Raw genomic sequence first — 20386 nt, forward strand, 5'->3', positions numbered from 1 at the left:
TTTACCTTAATCATTCATTAACCTTTTTCATGGTATGTTTTATATTCCATGGCGTCACTTTAATAGATGTATAACATTCCTGTGAGGACTTACAGTAGCCTACTATTGTTGTGATATTTGTATAGTATCCATCTAAAAAATATTATAGGATTACTATAGCTCTTTCTCGTCTGTCACACTGCAAAATGGATCAAGCTGCCTTGGTTTTACTTGTGTATTAACACTCTCTACCCTATAATACACAATATTTACAACCTAAAGAGCCTGCATAAGCGACTCGTCTGTCGTGACAAAGCAGTGCAGGTGCAGGTATTAGGCCAGTCCGTGTATTGCAGATTCAACGTTGCTGCTGTCAGCATAATGGCATCTATTGTTTGTATAATGTTAGCCATCAGTGCCAAAGAAAGGGCACATATTCATTGAAACCTATGGGGGAAGCAAGCACCTGTAATGGCATCCTATTATATTAAAGTGTGCTCACACGTCTGTAGAGTTTCTGGAGAGTTCAATCTTACAGCTGTTGTCACTTGACCAGAAATCACTATGATATTCCTATAATATTACTCTAGGGGCTCATCGTGTGTTTGTACTCAATAGTGAGTTTGATCTCATTGTACTTTATGATATTTTTATACCCTATAGCATTCCTATAATATTCCTATATGGACTCATAGTATGTCTGCGGTAATCAATGGTGACTTTATAATGATCTTATTGTTCTTAATGATATTTCTATCTCTTATAATATCACTAGGGCCTATAATATTCCTATAAAATTCATCTAGGGAATTAAAGTGTAGGCTACTCAATTGTGAGTTTATAGTGATCTTATTGTACTTTAGGATAGTTTTTATTTCCTATAGTCTCACTATAGTATTACTACAATATTCCTACAATAACTTATAGTTTTGCTGTGGCATTTGTATATTCTCCTAAAAGTTATTCTATGATTAGCCTACGATGGAAGCCCAAGTTTTCATTGCCAACCTTTTATATAGCTCATCCCTTTCAGATTTTATTATTTAAAAAGACACGAAGGCATCTTGGAAAAGTTGAAAACCTATTCTCCAGATATTAATTATAGGCTAAATGAGGAAAACACCACGAAATGCCAGAACAACTGCTAAGATCCTCGTCATAGTTTCTGTGAGTCTGTTACTGTGTTGGAGTGATGCGACACCAAAACATTGACTTCAATACACTTTGCCTCTTTGATTTAGCGCCAAGGCCCGTTCTGCTGTTTCCTTTATTTTGGGAAGTCAGACTATTCAGGCGTAAGTTACTTGCCATCTGTCGATTTTAACCGATGGACGAATAAATATAAATTAAATGTATTTTATTGTTTTTGATATCCTAAATTAGTATAAAGGTGAGCTGATCACGTCCCCTTGTCGAAAGTGGAGATATAGGCCTATCTTATGTTGTTGGGCAAATATTTGTGTGCGGTAATTCAGTCCTGTAAAATGCACGTTGATAGAGACAGTGGATGGCCGATAAGAGCTGAGAGCCACGCAGTGTAATTAGTAACCAGCCCTGCCTACTGAAAACTTTGATGTCAAACTGTCAATACCCTGCCTTTCAGGACCTATTGATTAAATTCCATTTATCTCAAATAGGAAAATCAAATTACAAGTAGCCTAATATGGGCTTAATAAGTGCATCAAGATGGAAAACGGTTTCTTCTCCATTTAGACTATTGTCAGGAACGGTCAAGCAAATGCACAATAGCCTACCATAAAGGTTAATCAACCCAAAACTTCGTCAAAGTTCAAACAAATTTGTTTGAAACAATAAGTGATGCAGTGAATGAAAATAAAAATGTGGGTAAACTATGACCTCCAGTCGATGATATAAGGCAAAAACAGCTGTAAACAAAAATTAATAACATTGTCAGAATATGCATTATAGCCCCCCCCCCCCCCCCCCCCCCAAAAAAAAAAAAAAAAAAAAAAAAAAAAACACTATCCTGTTTGATACTAGCCTACTTACTATACTCTGCATCATATTTCACCTTTAAGAGGTAGGTAAACTATTAAAAAGGTGAATAAACCGACTTTAGGTGGGTTTACCCTCCAGTCTGATTTTACTGGTCTTATATCTTTGTATATTGCTTAATCTAGAAGTAATACTTGTGAGGATTATATAAACCCACGAATTTTCCACAAATTGAAGTTTCGTGAGACGGTTGATTGGGGCATCAGATAGGCCTATCACTGACCCGAGAAAACACCTGGAATTCACACCTTAAATCCACTCCTACTGGCCTCCTATTGGTGGACTGGGCGCATATAGCCGTCAGTCTCCATCACTGGGAGAATGACAGCGAGCCCATCATCATTAGCCATGCATTTCAGCAGCGTTCCTGCCGCTTTCCAACTCTGCGCAAACAACAGAATGTTTGAAAGCGAAGACCTGGGTGCCGCCGACGGGGAGCAGATGGCCGAGGTGCGCTCCCCGAGTTCGGGGCCTTCCAGCCCGCTGTCGGTGAACTCAGACTCCAGCTGCTCCAGTCCCGACGCCAAATCTACATCTGCACAGCAGAGAGTCAGAAGGCCGCTGAACGCCTTCATCATCTGGACCAAGGAGGAGCGCAGACGGCTGGCGCAACTCAACCCGGACCTGGAGAACACGGACCTCAGCAAAATTCTTGGTAAGTGCTTTTTTTTTCTAAAGACTTCCATTAAAACCTTTGAAGTGATATTGATTAGCCCAGTTGGGGTTCTTGGGATAGTTACAAGGAGTCTCCAGCGAAATGAGAAATAGTTCAGTTTCACTAGAAAGAGGGTTCAGTCTCTTATGGGGGGGCCTAAGGGTGGTGACATGAATAAGTTTGAGAACCCCTGCATTAGCCCATGAGCGTATACCATATTATTAATGTTCACATTCACTTATAAGTTTTCACTAGCTCTATATTGCAATGTAGTTCTATTTTTTGGTTTAACCAATGAATATGCAGATGATTAACCTCACTGTGTTCCTGCAGGTAAGACCTGGAAGGCCATGTCTCTAGCTGAGAAGCGTCCATACATGCAAGAAGCTGAGCGTCTGAGGGTGCAACACACCATCGACTATCCAAACTACAAGTACAGGCCCCGCAGGAGGAAGCAGTTGAAGAAGGGCCCCAAGCCACACTCTGCGGAGGCCCTGGCCCCGCTGCCCCCCGTCTGCAGCAATGCCTTCGCCGTGCCGTACGACCTCAGCCACCTGCTGCAGAGCCAGCAACACGCCTACCCAAACACAGCTGCTTTCCCCAACTCCCCAGCTAACTTCGCCCCGCTGCACGGCACCTACCCAAGCGTGCCCATTTTCCCAGACGGAGCAGACGCTTTTTCAAATAAGTCTCTGATGTACTCTGGCCCGCCGGCGTACCACGCGGAGCCCCAGATGTATCTGGGCAGTCAGCACGGGCCACCGCAGTACGGTTTCTCCAGCTCGGCCGGAGAGCAGGGGGAGTACAGGGTGTACGGGGGGCAGCTGAGCTCTGCAGGACCCTCCCTAGAGTTTTACCTGGAACAGGTTCAGCTGGACATGCTGTATGATCTGGACCGCAGCGAGTTCGAACAGTACCTGGGTCCGTCCCAGTGCAGGCCTGAGTCAGTAGATCCCAGCAGCTACCAGCAGCAGAACAGCCACAGAGAGAGCCGGTCACTGTCATGAAACAACTGCACTGTTGTGTGTGTTGAACATGGTGTATTTATTTAAATTTAAAATATTGTCAGTGTATCGCTTACACAGGTGCAATATAGTGATATATATAGTGACAGCTGAAAAGCGTTCTATGTGTGCATTTTGTCATGTTGTTTTTGACAACTTGTGTTCTTAAATGATGAGTGTTGTGTATTCCAGTGTAATTAATGTGTCAATAAATAACTCTAATTCAACTAAAATGCCCATGCTGTCCTTAATGACAATCAATGTGGATGCTCAAAAAAAAAGTATAGTTGGGTACGCATTAAAATGGTTGAAACCCCAATATTTTCTTTTAAATATGGTATAAAATGATCGATGATATGATGGATACAAATGATTTCAAATGTCTATTAAGTCAAACAGTGTTGGAGCTGCTGCCCACTCCTTGGCAGAAGCAAAACTGTTGACACACTGTTTTATCTCCATTTGGCTGCGGGAGGGAAACAGGGCGGGCGCCAGGGGCATAAACTTCCCAACTTCCTGTTTCATTTTAAAACATCTCACAAAGGCTCTAAAAATATGCCAAATATCGACAAATCTCCAAAACTCATTTGACTTTGGCTGCCAAATGTTTACCCGTTTATGAAAATGTTTACTTCCCTGCCCTATATTTTCTGTCAGAGCGTAGAGTTTGGGCTCACACTCACACTCAGGGCAGAGGCCTAAAGCTGATTAAACTCATGTCAGGTGCAGCAAAGACATTAGCAGCATCCTTTGGAAATGAGTCTGCACAGGGAAATATGAGTCAACCAGATCTTAAACTGTTGTTGTTAAGGAAATGGATCAGGACAGAGGCTGAGGGAAGGATGGCCTGGCCGGAGCAGAGAGCAGAAGAGCTGATTAGGAATGCGAAGACCTTCCAGTCCAACGCCACCTGAATGAGCGGAAGAAATCTGACGTCAGTTCAATTCCCATGACAGTAATGCAAAACACTGCAGAGTGTAATGGAGAAGTGTGGCGTGATGCAAGACAGAGATACGATAGTATGACAGTAAAATTGATTCTGCATCTTTTGAGGTTTAAATCCCTCTTTTAGTAGCATGAACTCAAAGCTGTTAGTTCAAGTTGTGTGTTTTCTTGTATTTTGGCCTCTTAGCAACATTTAATATCCAGTTGCAGGAATTTCCTGAAGGGAAAACAATTGGATGATATCAGTGTTTCAGGTGAAAATATGATCAACAATAAACAGCAGTGCAGATGGCAGTGGGACAAGTCGGATATCTTTGTTACACTGATGAAACTCACGATTTTTGTAATATTTACAAGATGGGTTTTAGTGGTATTTATAGGATGCTTCAGTTTTATGTTAATATAAAACAATTTAGATTTAACTTGGAAGAACTAAGATGAAAGTGGAATACTTAGTTGTTATTAGTTATTAATTCTTAGTTGTTATATTAGTTATATTTATGTAAGCAAAATAGAGTTTTTAAAATCATTAGGACAATTATGACATTATTTAAATATTGGGCAAAATCTTCTTCATTTAGTGCAAGTGCGGTGATTTAATTAAGTTAAGTTATTATATTTATGAAATATGTCACGGTTTCCCCCTTTGACTGCCATTCATTTAGCATTACTAGAGGATACATTTTCCTTAGATATATTCAAGTTTCATCTTCTTAGGCTATTCTAAGGCCAAAGGATCACATGAAAAAAAAAAAATTCTTGGAATTATTCATATTGCATGTTATGTGTGTAGAGTGCAAATTAAAAGAAAAAAATCATTGACGTCATCTACATCTCTATTAGAGTTATTTCTGTGAATATACCAGGAATTGAGGCTTATATTAGAAATCAGTTGGAAAGCTCGCTGAGGAATGGCCAAGCTTATCGACTGTGCGAAGAATGTGTGGAATCTCAACATGTCAAACATGTTGTAATCCAGAGGAGACATTCCTCAAAAATAAAATAGTTTCCCTGTTAGAGATTAAATATGTAAATATGCCAGCTCTGTATGTCCAATATTGACATGCGAATAGCTGGGGTTTATATTAAACCTAAAAATAGATTCGCGTTCACTTACTTGCTGCATTCTTCAAATTTTGTGAGCCATAATTAGGTTTGTCTTCTCTTAACTCCTACATGAAGGTCATCAATAACTTCCTGACCAGGGTGCATTTTGGGTAAATTCGGGGCTGCTGTCTGCAGATAATGCTCATCCGAGTATTATCCTGCAGGGACGTCTTCTCTGTCTGGAGCTGAGGAGGAAACTCAAACAGGAAGAGTGCTGAAGTGAGACACTCCATGGTTTCTTATCCTAAAGCAGGCTCTTCTAATAATGAACTACAGTGAAGGTTTCACTGATTCCCGTCTGTAAATGGACAATATAAATGCATGAAACAAATATTCAGCCATTTACTTGAGCTCAGATTTGAATTTTATTAGCATGAATTTCTGCTTGAATCAAATGTCTGTTGTCTGATAGCAAAATGATCTGATAGCAGCACTTCATTATGAGTCAGTCTGCACAAACCCTAATCAAGCACTAATTGGGCCTATCAGATTACTATAACCTCATCAGGGGAGTCCTGGCCTCCGAGTTTCAATGGCTTTTCACCTGTGTGTCTCACAGGTTTGCATGCTCAACAGTTGTGTTATTTCAGATGGGACCCAGACATTCCCATACATGCAATTTAACAACTTCAACCCTGGTCATTTTCCACAAATCAGGTTTTTAATGAATATATTTCTTTGCATTCATATACGGTACTGTGCAAAAGTCAGATAGCACCATTTTGTTTATTTAATTTCAAGTCAAAACAGCCATTAAGTGCAAGTTATTTATTGTCAGAAAAAAAAATGCAGGAAACATATATTTAACACAAAATTACACAAAAACATCCAAAACTAAATGTAATATCAAATTTTTCAGTATTTAGTGTGTCCACCCTTTGCCTTTATTACAGCTTCCATTGTTTTCGGGAGACGTTTTCAGATCTGAAGCAAGAGTGGAGCTTGATTTTTTTCCTCTCTCTCAAAGATGAAAGTTTACTGTCTATTTGATGGTAATAGTTTTGCTGGTCTACCAGCTCTCACACGGTTGTTAGGAGTCCCACTTTCTCTACATCTTGCACAAATTTGACCTCTAGTTTTGGACACTCCTGTTTTTTCACTTCTTTTCCTTTGACTTTCACCTTCCTTATGCAAGTGTATTATCTTATATCAAATCACATCAGAAATATCACCGATAGACATTTTACACAGAAATGTGCAAGGCAGCTAAGGTGCGTTTGGGTGGTTGTTTGTGTGAATGTTAGTGTCAGTTTTGAAGGGAACATAATGTCAGAGAGAGAGCAGCCATCGGTGGTTATCGTGACCCAAGACATGTTTCCAGCCCAGAGACAGACAGACAGCCACTGACCGCCAGACAGATGATTACTGTAATGGAGTCTGACAGACACACTGAATAGAATAGAGCAGCTGGGTGTGGCCCCATGACCTGCTGGGCCGATACAATACTCTATCAGAGTCCCTTAGCAAAGAGACTAACGCCTGTCAACAAACACTCACAGGATGATTAACACACACACCATCCTCAAACACACTGGAAATGTGTTTGTTTGTGTCTGGGCGTGTGTTTATATATATATTTTTAAATGCATGTTATGCGATATATTTGTACATAAATATATTTAATAATTGCTGTCAATTTTATGAAAATTATTAATAGCATGTTTAGCATCAAATGTTCTAATCGTAAGGAACAACAATGTGGAGTGTTTGTTCAGCACCATTCCTACTGAGCTGTTTTGTCTGGAAATAACGTCACACCCCTTCCTCAGTGTCTCATGGTGCTTTATGACTCAGTCTGTGAGTATGTATATGAGCATGTGTGTGTGTGTGTGTGTGTGTGTTTGTGCGTGTGTGCGTAATTGTTTTTCTGATTAAATGATCATTCCAGATACTGTGCTAACACAGAATGGAAAGAATTCATTCTCGTCTCCACCTGGCCAAGACACACCTACAGCTATTTCAAGACGCCATTGTATTGCAATATTTTGTTTTAAGTGTATATTTCCTTTTTTTCACTACTATTATTGCTTACCAACCCCTTTCACTGAAATAAAACAAAATTATTTACACTAATTTTGCAAAAAAGAAATCAACTGGATGGATTGCAGATTATAAAATAAACCTCAATTTGGCTTTGAGTTTATGCATCTTCAAACATCACAGTTGAGACTAGGGATTAAACTCTGCACTGTTTACAATTACTTTTCATTTACATTTTAGATACGTTTTATGTGTTAATCATTGTTAAATAGTCACTAAGCTTTCAAAACTAGAACTCACTGTTAAAGGTGTATGCGGATTAAGGCTCAGACAATTACTATGGCGTAAACTGTGTAAACATGGTTTTTCATATTATAATTGACTGTTATAATTGTGCACGTGTGTGTGTGTGTGTGTGTGTGTGTGTGTGGGGTCACTGATATCACGCAAGAAGAACATGGAGTACTGCTCATCTGTGTAATTTTACCATATGCATCTATTATTTATGCAGCTGTCTCAAGTTTTCCGTCTGTGTGTGTGTGTGTGTGTGTGTGCGCCTGTGCTTGTGTGTGTGTGTGTGTGTGTGTGTGTGTGTGTGTGTGACTACATAGCATTTCCATACAGTGACAATAGCACTGTTACTGTATATAAGATACAATCCAGCCTCTCCTCCCACTCCTCCTCTCCTTCCTCGTCCTGCTGCCTGTCAGCGTTGGGCACCTGTTAGTGTGTGTTGACGTGACGTCTTTAACACCTCTGCTTATTGACTTAGCTTGGTTAAGCCTGAGTTACACACAGCTCACCAAGCCCCTCAGCAGGTAGTTGACTGTGTGCAGCAAGCTGGTGGCACCTGATGGGAACGCATTGTGTGCTAAACTGCTTTAAGTTCAGTTAGCATATTATGCTCTGATATGGTTGCAACAGCGAATACAACTTGGTTTTTACATCTTGGCTTCAATGTAAATGGAGTAAATGACAGTCTGTTGGCAGAACTGCATGATGGATTGTGTGGAGGTGTTTGCAGGTAGCGGGACTGTAGTCAAGACCACTTCAGTCGAGCCCAAGTCAATTCTAAGAGCAGGCCCAAAGCGGGTCGAGACCAAGTCAACACCGAGACCAGAGCAAATCAAGTCCTATTCAAGACCAAGGCCAAAATATGAAATAAACAGCATTTTTCCAAATGTAAACACAAACCTCAAGGAGTTTTAAGGATCAACAGAGATGTAGATCCATCTGCAGCAGCTCTGCTCTACAGTATATCCTTCAACATCCAACTAATTAATGCAGAGGTTTTGACTAATCAGTAGAAGTTTGAGGACAATTACATACTCATACTTTTAGGGTTAGGTGTCTCCTGTCCATTTTTAATCTCATGACTGTTTGTTGACTGTTGAGTCGTATTGTGTGAGATTTGTGTACTGTGTTTTTTTAACTTTTGTAAACCTGCTTGCAAAGCAAATTTCCCTTTGGGGACAATAAAAGAATTGAATTGAATTGAATTGAATTGAATAGACAGGTGTAATCCAAAATAATTTGCGGTGCTGGGGAGAAAATAGGCTAAACGAAGGTGGACCAGCTGGAGAAAAACGTATATTTGCAAACTTTAAGATAGGCAAGAAAAAGTTGAGTCAACATCCGATAATGGCCCAGATCAAGACAAGTCCGAGACAAGCTCAAGATGTCAGAGAAATGGTCTTGAAATCAGACTCAAGACCAAGACTAGAGCCGAGTGCCCCGTCCCGGCAGGTAGAAAACAGTGTAGGTTTGATTGGCAGGGTATTGTTGAGGCTGTGGGGGTGTTGAGGAAGGTTGGACCTTCTCTCAGGACGTAGCCTCACTTCCCTCACTCAGAGGCTCTCAGGAGGAGAGCAGTGTGCCTTTTAACTTTTTTATTTGTGCTGTGTTTGTAAAGGCCACATTCCCTCAGCCTGGCTGCAACTTCTGTTATTCTTCCTGTGCTGTTTGCCCCACTCGCAGCTGGAAGGACAGGAAAACCTATCTGGAAAACTACTTCATGTATGTCATCGGTGATTACGGGCCGGCAGCGCCCGCCTGCGCCTGGTATTGGCAGGCTCATGCCCGGGCCCGGGAGGCAGGGCCAGGTCCGAATAATGCTCTCCCATGGGAGCTTCTCTGCGCACCCCTCCTCTCTCAAGGCCTCGCTTTTTCTTCCACACAAGGAACTGTGTGAGTCCGTGCAGCTCTGTCAGCACTCTTCCTGTGGAGAAACTGGAGAGGAAGCTCCACCAGCCTGAGGTGGCCAGCAACCGTCAACTTTCAATTTCTCCCTTTCATCCTTTCAGTTTGAACACACTCACACAAATGACAGATTCTGTAGAGATCTGCTGTACATAAAAGAACAAATTTACCCATGCACAACAACGATTTCATGATTTTACATCACATCACATTGTTGGTGATCCACAGCTACACTGGGCATGTCGCAGTCTATCAAATGATGTAATTTACTGTGAGTGTTTAGATCAAGTCAACTTCAGGCTAAATTCTGGCATGCAGCATAATAGAATATTCTAATGGCAGATCCTCTTTTTGTTGCTTCCCCTCTTCTCAGCTGCCACTTTCCCAGGCTGGGGATGTAGAGGAGCAATCTAGGGGGATCAGGAATGACAAGGCAGTCCGGCCTCCCATTGTATGTGTGCGTTTACTCAGCATGGGAGAGCAAGGACAGTTAGGCTACAAGAATACAATAGGCTCATATTTATTTACTGCTTAGTGGCAGCCAGGGAGACCCCCATAGCTGATAGCAGCTTTACAGTAATAGACCCTCTAATAAAGAGCCTCAGAGGGCAACTAGAGGCTAGACTCTCTGGCTCACTCTTGGTTGAAGGTATTTTGACATGACTTTAAAATTCTTCAAACCAAGCAAATGAAATGCTGGATGAGTTGAGAAGACACATTTAAATTTGTGATTATAATTTCACTCTATCAAGGAGGAGTGGAAAAACTTAACATGATTCTTATTAAAAATCTTTATTATGTTGAGATATATAGCTGTCACTCAGCATAGCATTTGATTCAATGAGAATGAGAGCGTTGTATATAATAATACAACACTCATGCAAATAAATAGTTTAAATTGTAAAATTCTGCAGTTAATCATCTTCATTATAAAAGAAATGCTTGTTTTGAAGTCTTTTTAACAGTTTTACAATTGGATTTTGCATTGTTGAAAGGTTTGTCAGTGCATCTTTAATGCTGCACATATCTGCATATCAGAAATCAGAACGTGATATAAGTATGGTACCTTCTATTGAGATTCTGAAACACTCTGTTTAAAACACTTTATGTCACGTAGCTACATCTTACCCAATACAAATAGCTGGTGATTGCAATCCAGCTAATCATTACCAGGAGTCATGTGTAATACCTGTGAAGTCCAGTGGAGGGCTCACTCTGTTGTACTGACTGTCCAAATAGCACAGCGTTCATAAACCAGCTATGGAAGAAGTGAAGTAGCTCTGCTGATCCGATACACAGGAATAGATGAACATGAACTGAAAAACATTACTTTGGGACGTCAGTCAAAGAGTCCCATTCTTTTTGCCCTGCATTTCCCTTCATAACTCCACTTATGAATACTTTTGTGCACATGCACCTTCCACTGCTTTGGACTAAAGGTCAAGCCTCACAGTTTATATACAGTTGATCTGTTATTTTTTAAAACTCCACAAACCTGCTGGAGGCATGGCCATCTTTTACAGGAGTTTCCTTTGCGGGTTTTAATCTGACTGAAAAATGCCTGGAAAGCACCCAAACCAGCGGTGACTATTTGACCTAGATGACCAAGCCCCAAGCCTCGCAAAATTAATTTTCAGAGAGGCATTATGAGAGCCTGATTTATTGGTTGCCGTGATGCTTGTGTGTGTAATTGTGAGAGCGGGCTGAAGTTGAGTGGCTTTGATGCCCTGTCCGTCCCCTCCTCCAATCCCCGAGTTTCAGAGATTAACACAGACACTGGATTAAAACCTCAAAATAGAGAAATCCTTTTTAGATGAACAGATTGATTAAAAAGGAAAAGAAGATGAGTGTGTGGTGGAACTGAGCTCCTGACACTCTCACCTGGTATTTCTCACATGGCGAAAGTCAAGTTGCACTTCCCATCTATTTGATTTGGTGCTCCTGAGCTCGATCACCACTCAGAATGTGCTTCACCTTCGATCTTATTGAAACCGTACCAATACATTGCTTCATTTTACAGCCTTGACACTGGAGTAGCTCACTTATTTGAGCTATTCCACAAGAGAAGGCAATGCTTTTTGATTCCCTTCAGTTTATGACAACACTTCTAATGATTTCCTGATTTCTCCTCTGCAAGTTTTTCATCAATTTGTCCTTTGATCAAATCTAGCAGACAACAATGGCGGTGTGTTTCAGAAACCTGTTTTGTTTTGCTCGCACTTCCATAGCTGTCTTTCAGAAGCCATTTGAACCCACTTTCTTTTGAACTCTCTTTCATTTTGAGCAATAATCATTTTTTAAAACTGATGCAGTTTTTAGGGAAAGTAACAGGGGAAACCTCAGTTTTCCTCTTGTCAGCACCTTTTGCTACTGCTAGCTTTACTAACTCTGGTGTGTGAGAGACAAAGGCCTAATGCTTGATACTGCCATCATTGTGTGGCTTGCTTGATTGCGGGAAGCAGGTGTATGTTAGTGCTTTCCGACCAAATTTAGTCATCCACTCACTTCCCCCCGGACTCCAGGTTCCCTCTGGGTTTCCCAGCAGAGAACTCACTCCCTCCCACCTGCCTGCATGTGACACACAGCGAATGCCTCAAATACCACATAAACCAGCAAAAACTACTTGATTTGATACTTTGCCTCGGCTCCTTTTCGGCTCTTTTATTCATCTGCAACATGTTCTGCTGCTCCACTCTCCTCTCCTACATCTCCCTCTGCCCTCATCCTCCTTCTCCACAGCTCCCCTCTCTCTCCCTCTCTCTCTCTCTCTCTCCCTCCCTCTCTCTCCCTCTCTCTCCTTCCAGGCCCAAGCTCTCTTCCTTCCTGCCCTCTCGCAGCTTCCTGCTCCCGCTCTTATCACTCCAGAAAACGTGACAGGGGCTCAGCCTAGTCAAACCAACACTAACCTCTGTAGTCCCCCTTCCTTGGCCATCACCGCCTTAAATGGAAGTGTTGGGGCCCGGGGGGTGTAGGTGCCTGCAGGCGGTGGGTGGGTGAATGGGGGGGGGGGGTGAGGGGAACAGCTTGGGATATCACAGAGCCCCTGTCACCCACCTGGGCCAAATCTGTTAATGGACTTATTTATTATAAACAATATAGCCTCTACTTCACAGCCTGCGGAGGAACAATAAATCTGAAGTGGTCGGACGTGTTTTTATTTATGTATTTATTTATCTGAGAGGAAGCCGTGGGCACACTGGGACATTATCAACTCATTCTCCTCTAAGGGGTTTTCCTCTGCGCTGAGGAAATCGTCCGCTTTGATTTACTCTGTAAATCTGTGCCTTTATAATACAGCGGCAGGAGATCTGGTAACGCAAATGCTGTGAAGTCTGGTTTGTGGAGAAATTGTGCATCACGTTAGAGGGGTCACACTCATTTTGGTGTAACCTTAGACCCTAAAGTTTTAACATGAAGATCTTTAAAAATGAGGATTTATTCTTTGTTCTTGGGGTTGCCTTCATGCAAAATGTCTATGGTCATACCAACTTCTTATACAAATAAACTCTTCCCCAGCTTGATGAGCCAGCATGTCACCTCTGGTTTAATAAATGCCCATCCCAGGTTAGGAGCATCTTGAGTGTGTGTAACATTATGTGCATAGCTTGCATGCTGTATTTATTGTTGTTGTATGACACCGTTGCCAGATACGGGTCTGCTAAGGCGTGATAGAGCCTGTGTTATTGTAAGGCCACAAGGCCATCTGATAAGGCGCCATACTCCACAGCCTGCAGCGATAAGTCATGTTTTGGATGGTGTTGAGCCAGAAAAGCATAACCTGCCGCTGCACAGAATGCAACAATCACTCCAAAGTTCAAAGTCCACTTGATGGGCATTGATCAGAATACCTAGATGCCATTATTCAGCTGTGGATCGCATCCTCTGGGGTCTCCATTGTTTCATACAGTATGTCAGGAGAGGTAGTAGGCATTTGTGTGTGTGGATTCAGTTTATGATGATATCAGTAGGGACTTTCCCAAGTTTCCCTGATATGAGTGTTTCCCATCTTATCTTATGAGAATATCACAGGGGGGATGTTGATCAGCTGACGTCGACCACTGAGATTAGGTTGAAAGGTCAAAAGTTAACCAAGAGGCTTTTATTCAGATATTTGTTCTGATGTAATAGTATTTATTATACCATGTTTTTCTGGCATCATTCAGTTTGCATTCTTAATGTCGGCCTACACATGCTGACAATGAGCTGACAGCTTTTTATTGAGGCTGCGGTGCCCCTTTGGTGCATTGCATTATAACCTGGGGAGGGTAGTGAGTTGATATTGATGATCCAGACCATTGTGTGTAAATGAACTGGGGAGATAATCTCCATCAGGTGAAGTCAGACATTGAGAGGTTTACTCAAACACAGGATGTAAGATAGGTGTAAGATAGTAAAGATATGTGAGATAATGTATTGATAAAATGATCTCAGAGTGTACGTTTCACTACGACCCCCAAAAAAGACTGATACTAGTCAATAGAGGCAGATCTGCTTATTTTAAAGAAGTATTTTGGGAACAGATTAATATCAACCTTCACTTTGCTCTGAAAAGTGAAATTAAAAAGGGAAATGAGGTGAAAAGAAAATTTTCACAGGTCAGGTTGATGTTTTTTTGTTTTTTTTCCCACAATCGTTACTTGACACCAAACCATCTGCCTTGTGGTAGAATTAATTTGATGGGACGTTAATTTGATGGGAGCTTTGAGCGAGAAAGTTGGAAGTTTGCTCTGGCAGCCTAAAGAAATGATATCACTCTGCTGTGGAATATACTGTATATGTGAAACCGATTAAAGGCAGGTAGGTTCTTCCTATCAGTGATACTTGTTTCTATACACCATTAGTGTAAAGGGAACAACCTAGGGAGGAAGCACTCACACACACAGTGCATTTCCTCCATAAAACCACAGCTGTGTGAAAACAACACACACGGTGCATTCCTCAGCCTTTTCTCTCACTTTAACACAATAAAGGACAATGCAGCCTCAATGCACTGCAGCCTCTGATGTAACTGTATCCAATAAAGATGCATGTTCGTGTTTGTCAGGTCTTTGTACTCGTCTTATTACAATGCAATGGCAGTGCGATCATTATATGAAAGTCTTGCATCACTATTGGATCACCAGTAGAAGTGGATGTGGGAGAACAGTTTCAAGGAGCATTTCACCACAGTCCACCAAAGGAGAAGTTTGCCTCGTCTATGAGGAAGTTGTAGAAATGAGTTTTGAGGTATTTGTTCTGTAATCTCCAAAAACGACAGGTGCATTATGTCGCAGCACGAAAAACTATTAAAGGTACCTGATTGTCCAGTTTTCAAATATACTCAGGATGCTCAGGATAAGAATTATGTTTTTCGTGATGTTTTGCAAATAAATGCAGTTTAGTTGACATGTATTGAATAACACAGACACTATTTATTGAATGAATTTCAAGGCTTTCACAGGCAGAATAGTCATAATACTGGACCTTGATTCGCAGACAACACCAACTCCTTTATTTTAAATGAAGCAAACCTGCTGTGTGTTTGCGGTTCAAATACTGCAAAGTTGCCGATTGGAAAGATTTTAGAAATTGTTTAATGAGGGGAGCCAATCAAGACCAAGTCCAGTTAGGATATGTTGTTTGAAACTGCTTGTAAAAAACAAGGGATGCAACATCTTATATGTCATCATCATATATGTATAAATAGAGGAAAATTAGAATTCTTATAATAGGGCGCCTTTAAGTAGACGAGAATTGGAATCCAGATGCTGCAGTCTTTCTCTTATCTTCTGTTTGAGAGATAGATAACTGTTCCCGTTGAGCTCCCTTGCTTGGCCGTATTGATCCAGATTCTTAGGTAGGTGCGATGCCACTGATCACACACTATTGATCGACATTGGTCACCCCGGCCGACGTGGTGTTCTGTTAGCACCCTCGGGGTATCTGCGTTTTGTTCCGCGGTGACGCTTTAGCGCCTCAACAAGGCAAAGGCCACACATGAAAGGATTCAGAGTGTTTGACCGCCTGAGGAATCAATTCACACCCTGATTGTCATATACAAAGGCCTCACTGTCTCTCCCCTCGTTTTCAAAAACCTAGTCTGGATAGTCTGATTAGTAATTAACTCATCAGCTTTCATCACAGAAGCATCAAACACTGATTCAAAGTCTGGATATTGTGTTGATATACCCGCACTACTTGTGTACTGGGGAGTGAAAGTGGTAAACTTCCAGCATGCATCGTGTTGCTGTACAACAGATTAGATGAATTGAGGGACTTCTTTGGGGCGGAGGGGTCAAATGCAGGTCAAGTTGTGGAGAGCAGTATTTATGTGACAGAAAAACAATAATGCTGCTTGAACACAATCTATCATTTCTTTCTTCTCACCCATACTTATGAAGCAGTTCCCTATGTTGCCACACAAAGCCAGAATGCAGTAATTGTGTGAGTCCTGAAACTGAGAAAAATGACTTTAGTATTTATCTCTTATCCGACCAAAAATATTGTTGGTACAGAAGTGGACCATATATGTTTAGAAGCATTTACAGGTGTAATTTCAGGTGATATGAAATCTAGTCATGACTAGTCAAAATAGTTACTGCTGTTTGTTCTAGTAAAGCAGTATGATCATGGTTGTATCTGAAGGTTTTGAAACACACATACTGTAGATTTGAATAGTCAAGACAAACAGTAGATGAGTTGTATAACAATTTATTAAGTAATATGGTTCAGTTTCTAATGTTTTCTGATGTCTGTGTGCATTTATGTGTGTGTGTGTGGGTGAAGCTCTTTAAAAGAACTAAAAAAAGTTATTTCAGGTTCATACTCATGTGTCAAGGACAAATCACAAAACGCCCCAAAATAGACAAGTCTTATCAGTTTGGGAATGGTCATTGCAGCAGTGAAAACAATGCCGCGACGAGACGGGAGCTGAGCTTGACCCTAATAATGTGATCGGTCCGAGAAGGAACCTGGAGAACAGGAAGTCCACCATACCTCTGTCTTCACGGATAAAGTCATAAAAATGATAAACACGGGTCTCAATTAGCCCCAGTCGAGACAATGTGCTGGTCAGTGGTGGAGAGTATTAAGGTCAGGCCAGTAAAAGTGAAGAGATGAAAGAGACGGTCTCCCATGCGGCCGACCTCCCTGTTCACTTCACTAAGGAAACCTGCATGGGTTTTCCCTTTCCCCGCTTACTAATGGTGATTTCACCAGTCAATCAAGAAGTTCTATTAATAGATTTGTTCGGCTTTCTCCCGGCGTTGTTGGGGTGAAGAACTGGGAACAGAGTTACAAATTCCTGACATTTAAAGGAACCTTGAAAGCCACTTGAGGCTCATTAGTGGAAGAATCTAACATTCACTGGAGTTAAGGAATCATCAGATTTGTATGAAAATGAGACATCAACCACCACAAAACTGACATCTACTCTTCCAAAATGTTTGATAGTACTAAAAAAAACTACAGCACTTTCTCAAGGATAAGAGGTAACTTAGTCCTTGGTTGACAAAATTATAACACTTTCCTCTATGTATTTGAGATATGAATGATGAATTCAGGTATTGTTTTTGTTTTTAAATGGATATATAGCATTTTGAAAATGACCTCAGATGATGCATGCACAACCGCCTTTTGATATCACACTGATTTGAAATGTAACATCATATGCTTTATATATAAAAGATGAATTGTTGCGTCCTCTTAGTCGCCTGAATAAAATGACTGAACCATGGATGTTCTCAGGAAAGAGACTTTGATTATTTTACTTGTTGCTTCCGTTTTATTGTTGCTTGACCCCTGGCAGCGTGCAAACCCCGAGGTCGCCACAACTTGTGGTGAAAAGTTTTCCAAACATCCTCGTGTTAGCATGACTAAAGGCATATTTAAGATCTGTCTTGGATCCAGGACTCAGTTTAATCAAACAGACGGAGGAGGAGGGCGAGGCGGAGAGATGAGGCGGATGCGCTCATCTCCAAACCCCGACCCGCAGAAGTAAACAAGAAATAGTTTCACCAGCGCAGCGACATCGGGCGGAGGCAGTGGGACTGTGGTGGAGCGGAGGGAGGGGAACGGGGGGAAAAGGTGCTATCAAAATATTCTCTTCGGCCAAGGAGATTCCCACCTGATTCCCAGCAGATCCCTGACAGATTAACGCCCGCAGAACAATGAGACTAGAGTGGAGACGGCTTCCTCTGTGTCCCCACTTGTCTGAGGAATACCACATCCCAGTGCTCCCCTTTCCTCAGGGTTGAGCTGTGTGCTCCCGGGCAAGAAAACTTTCCCAGCAATCCCCTGAGGGAGGGGGAAGACTACCACCAATAACACTTAGAAACGTCTGTGTGTGTGTGTGTGTGAGTGTGTATATGTTTCTGAGAGAATGTGGCAGAGAGAGAGAGAGAGACTGAAGTAAGGGTTCAGACAGCATGATCAGTTTCACTGTTTTTTGGAATTTCAAGCCCACAATTTCGGTGGCCAAAGAGTCTTGCAGAGTGACCTGGGGAAAAACACGACCACAAGTTTACTGTTTCACTTCCTTCATGTGAACATAATTTAACCACACCGTGCTGAGGATGACCTCTCATATCTGCTATCTCCCTCTAGGTGTCATTTTCAGGTCACCAAACAGTAATTAGCTGTTCATAGATGAATTATCAGTAAAGACATTTTTTGATTTATTCAAGCACTACACCTTTCCCCTGAGCTTTGAGTTATTCAGACGTATATATCTAGTCCTCAACAGGCTTCTGCAGAGCTTGAGTGACAGCTGATGGCAAGATGGAAACTCATTCTGAATTCCAGAGTGACATTATTAATGTTGAAGCTTGAAAAGTATTGTTGAAATGTTGAGGCTTCAAGAAAAGTGTGATTTCTATTTACAGAATCAATCTCAGACGGGAAGGTTCTCTCCCTCTCCCTCTGTCTCTCTCTGAACACCTGCTATGCGCTCCCTCCTTAACCTCCACACTCTCTCCTGCTGACAAGCCCTTCCCCCCATCCTGAAAACACCTTCCGCTCCCCACAGCAGGTGTTAGAGGAAGTCATAATCTAATCAAACAATCTAAACCTTCACTATCTTACCCTTATAATGACAGATGTCTGCACACCTCCAGATCGGGTCCAAACTGTACGGCTTCCAATTTTATTTTGCTATTTTTTTTTTCTATCAATTGGCTACTTACAATAGAGGGTTTGATGTGAACTATGATCTAATAATGTCTCATAACTTTAAAGATAGTACAGAATACCTGCAACAACACTGGCTGCTAATTAGCAGTATTGTTTGAACTTGAAACACTTTGCCCTTCTGCTGCAGACTCAGAGTTCAGGCCTTTGCAGCCCGAGCGGCTCTGGGGATCGGTGCAGAGTGCTAACATATATACACCTTCCGTCCCAGTGATTTAAACTAACACTGCCGCCTCGCCGCTCAACACAAAGGAGCCAGCAAACGCATTGTGCAATTCCCAAGAAAGCCACCCACAGACATTTATACAGCAAGACTGGCGACCAGCAGCTCAACTGTGTGTCAGAACTGGCTTGGAAGGCGGACAGTTTGTGCTGCTGCGCCAAGGACAGGAAGTGCTCGCGGAGGGACAGGAAGTGCTCACCGCTGCAGTAGCCGAGGCTGGAACTGAGATAATGCCATTGTGTAAGCAAGCCAAGTGACCTCTCCCTGAGCGCAGAGTCCAGAGGCTGGCGTCGAGCGCCCCGGCCCCCACCCAGCCCCAGACTCCCCAGGCACGGGGCGGGGGCGCTCGGAGGGGTGGGGGGATGAGGAGGGGGGGCATGAGGCGTGTCCCCTCCCCTCGTCCCCCCCCCCCCCCCTCCCCTCCTCTGGGTTGACTCTGAACCTCACCTTGTAGAGGAAATGTGGCTGCGACTCCAGACTTTATGACTTCTCCCATCAAAAGCCAGGATTTTTCACTCCCACACAGCGAGAGAGAGAGAGAGAGAGAGAGAGAGAGAGAGAGAGAGAGAGAGAGAGAGAGAGCCAGGGCAAACTCATACCCACACCCATATCCCCATACACACACACACATTCACACACACATTCATACACACAGACACACACACACATATACGTGTACACACACACAGTCTCTCTCCGCTCTCCTGGGACTGGAGGGGGAAAACCCTATCAGGTCATCAGTGGTAAAATAGACGATGACAGTATTATAGACCAGATCCTGTCCCAGTCCTGGGCCGGGACAGAGCCGGACCCCCCTCCAACACCCTGCCGCCTCCCACCAACCCCTCAGAGGGTCGCCCAGCACACTCTGGACTCCCTGCTAGTATCTGCACGGGGCACGAAAAGGTTGCATAAGCATCTCTCATATTTCTGTCAGCTCTTTTTGACATGTCAGAGGAAAGGCTCCAGCCCGACACGCCGTATCGGACTGTAGCCCACATGAAGAGAACGGCCTGAGGACAGGCGGAGAAAAGACGGAGCTGACAGGTTAGGGTCTGCTGCCACTGATAAGGACCTGCAGCCTGTGGGTGATGTTTGGATTTCTGACCACAA

General features: G+C 42.4%; 1 protein-coding gene across 1 annotated transcript; it reads left to right on the forward strand.

Annotated features, from left to right (window-relative positions):
• The first annotated feature begins 2343 nt into the window (after window positions 1-2343).
• Window positions 2344-3657, forward strand: sox32 (SRY-box transcription factor 32). Its single transcript, XM_071517426.1, has 2 exons — window positions 2344-2650; window positions 2984-3657. Exons 1-2 carry the CDS (start codon window positions 2344-2346, stop codon window positions 3655-3657), a joined length of 981 nt encoding a protein of 326 aa, XP_071373527.1.
• The last annotated feature ends 16729 nt before the right edge of the window (window positions 3658-20386 follow it).

Source organism: Centroberyx affinis, unplaced genomic scaffold (genome assembly GCF_046629955.1).
Source record: "Centroberyx affinis isolate AG114_WGS23_722 - 3 ecotype Tasmania unplaced genomic scaffold, CSIRO-AGI_Caff_v1 ptg000045l_1, whole genome shotgun sequence".
NCBI classification, from domain to species: domain Eukaryota; kingdom Metazoa; phylum Chordata; class Actinopteri; order Beryciformes; family Berycidae; genus Centroberyx; species Centroberyx affinis.

Coding starts and splice junctions, on each gene's coding strand:
- sox32 (XM_071517426.1), top strand. CDS start 2,344: ATGCATTTCAGCAGCGTTCCTGCCGCTTTCCAACTCTGCGCAAACAAC. Junction 2,651..2,983: donor GGACCTCAGCAAAATTCTTG/GTAAGTGCTTTT, acceptor GTGTTCCTGCAG/GTAAGACCTGGAAGGCCATG.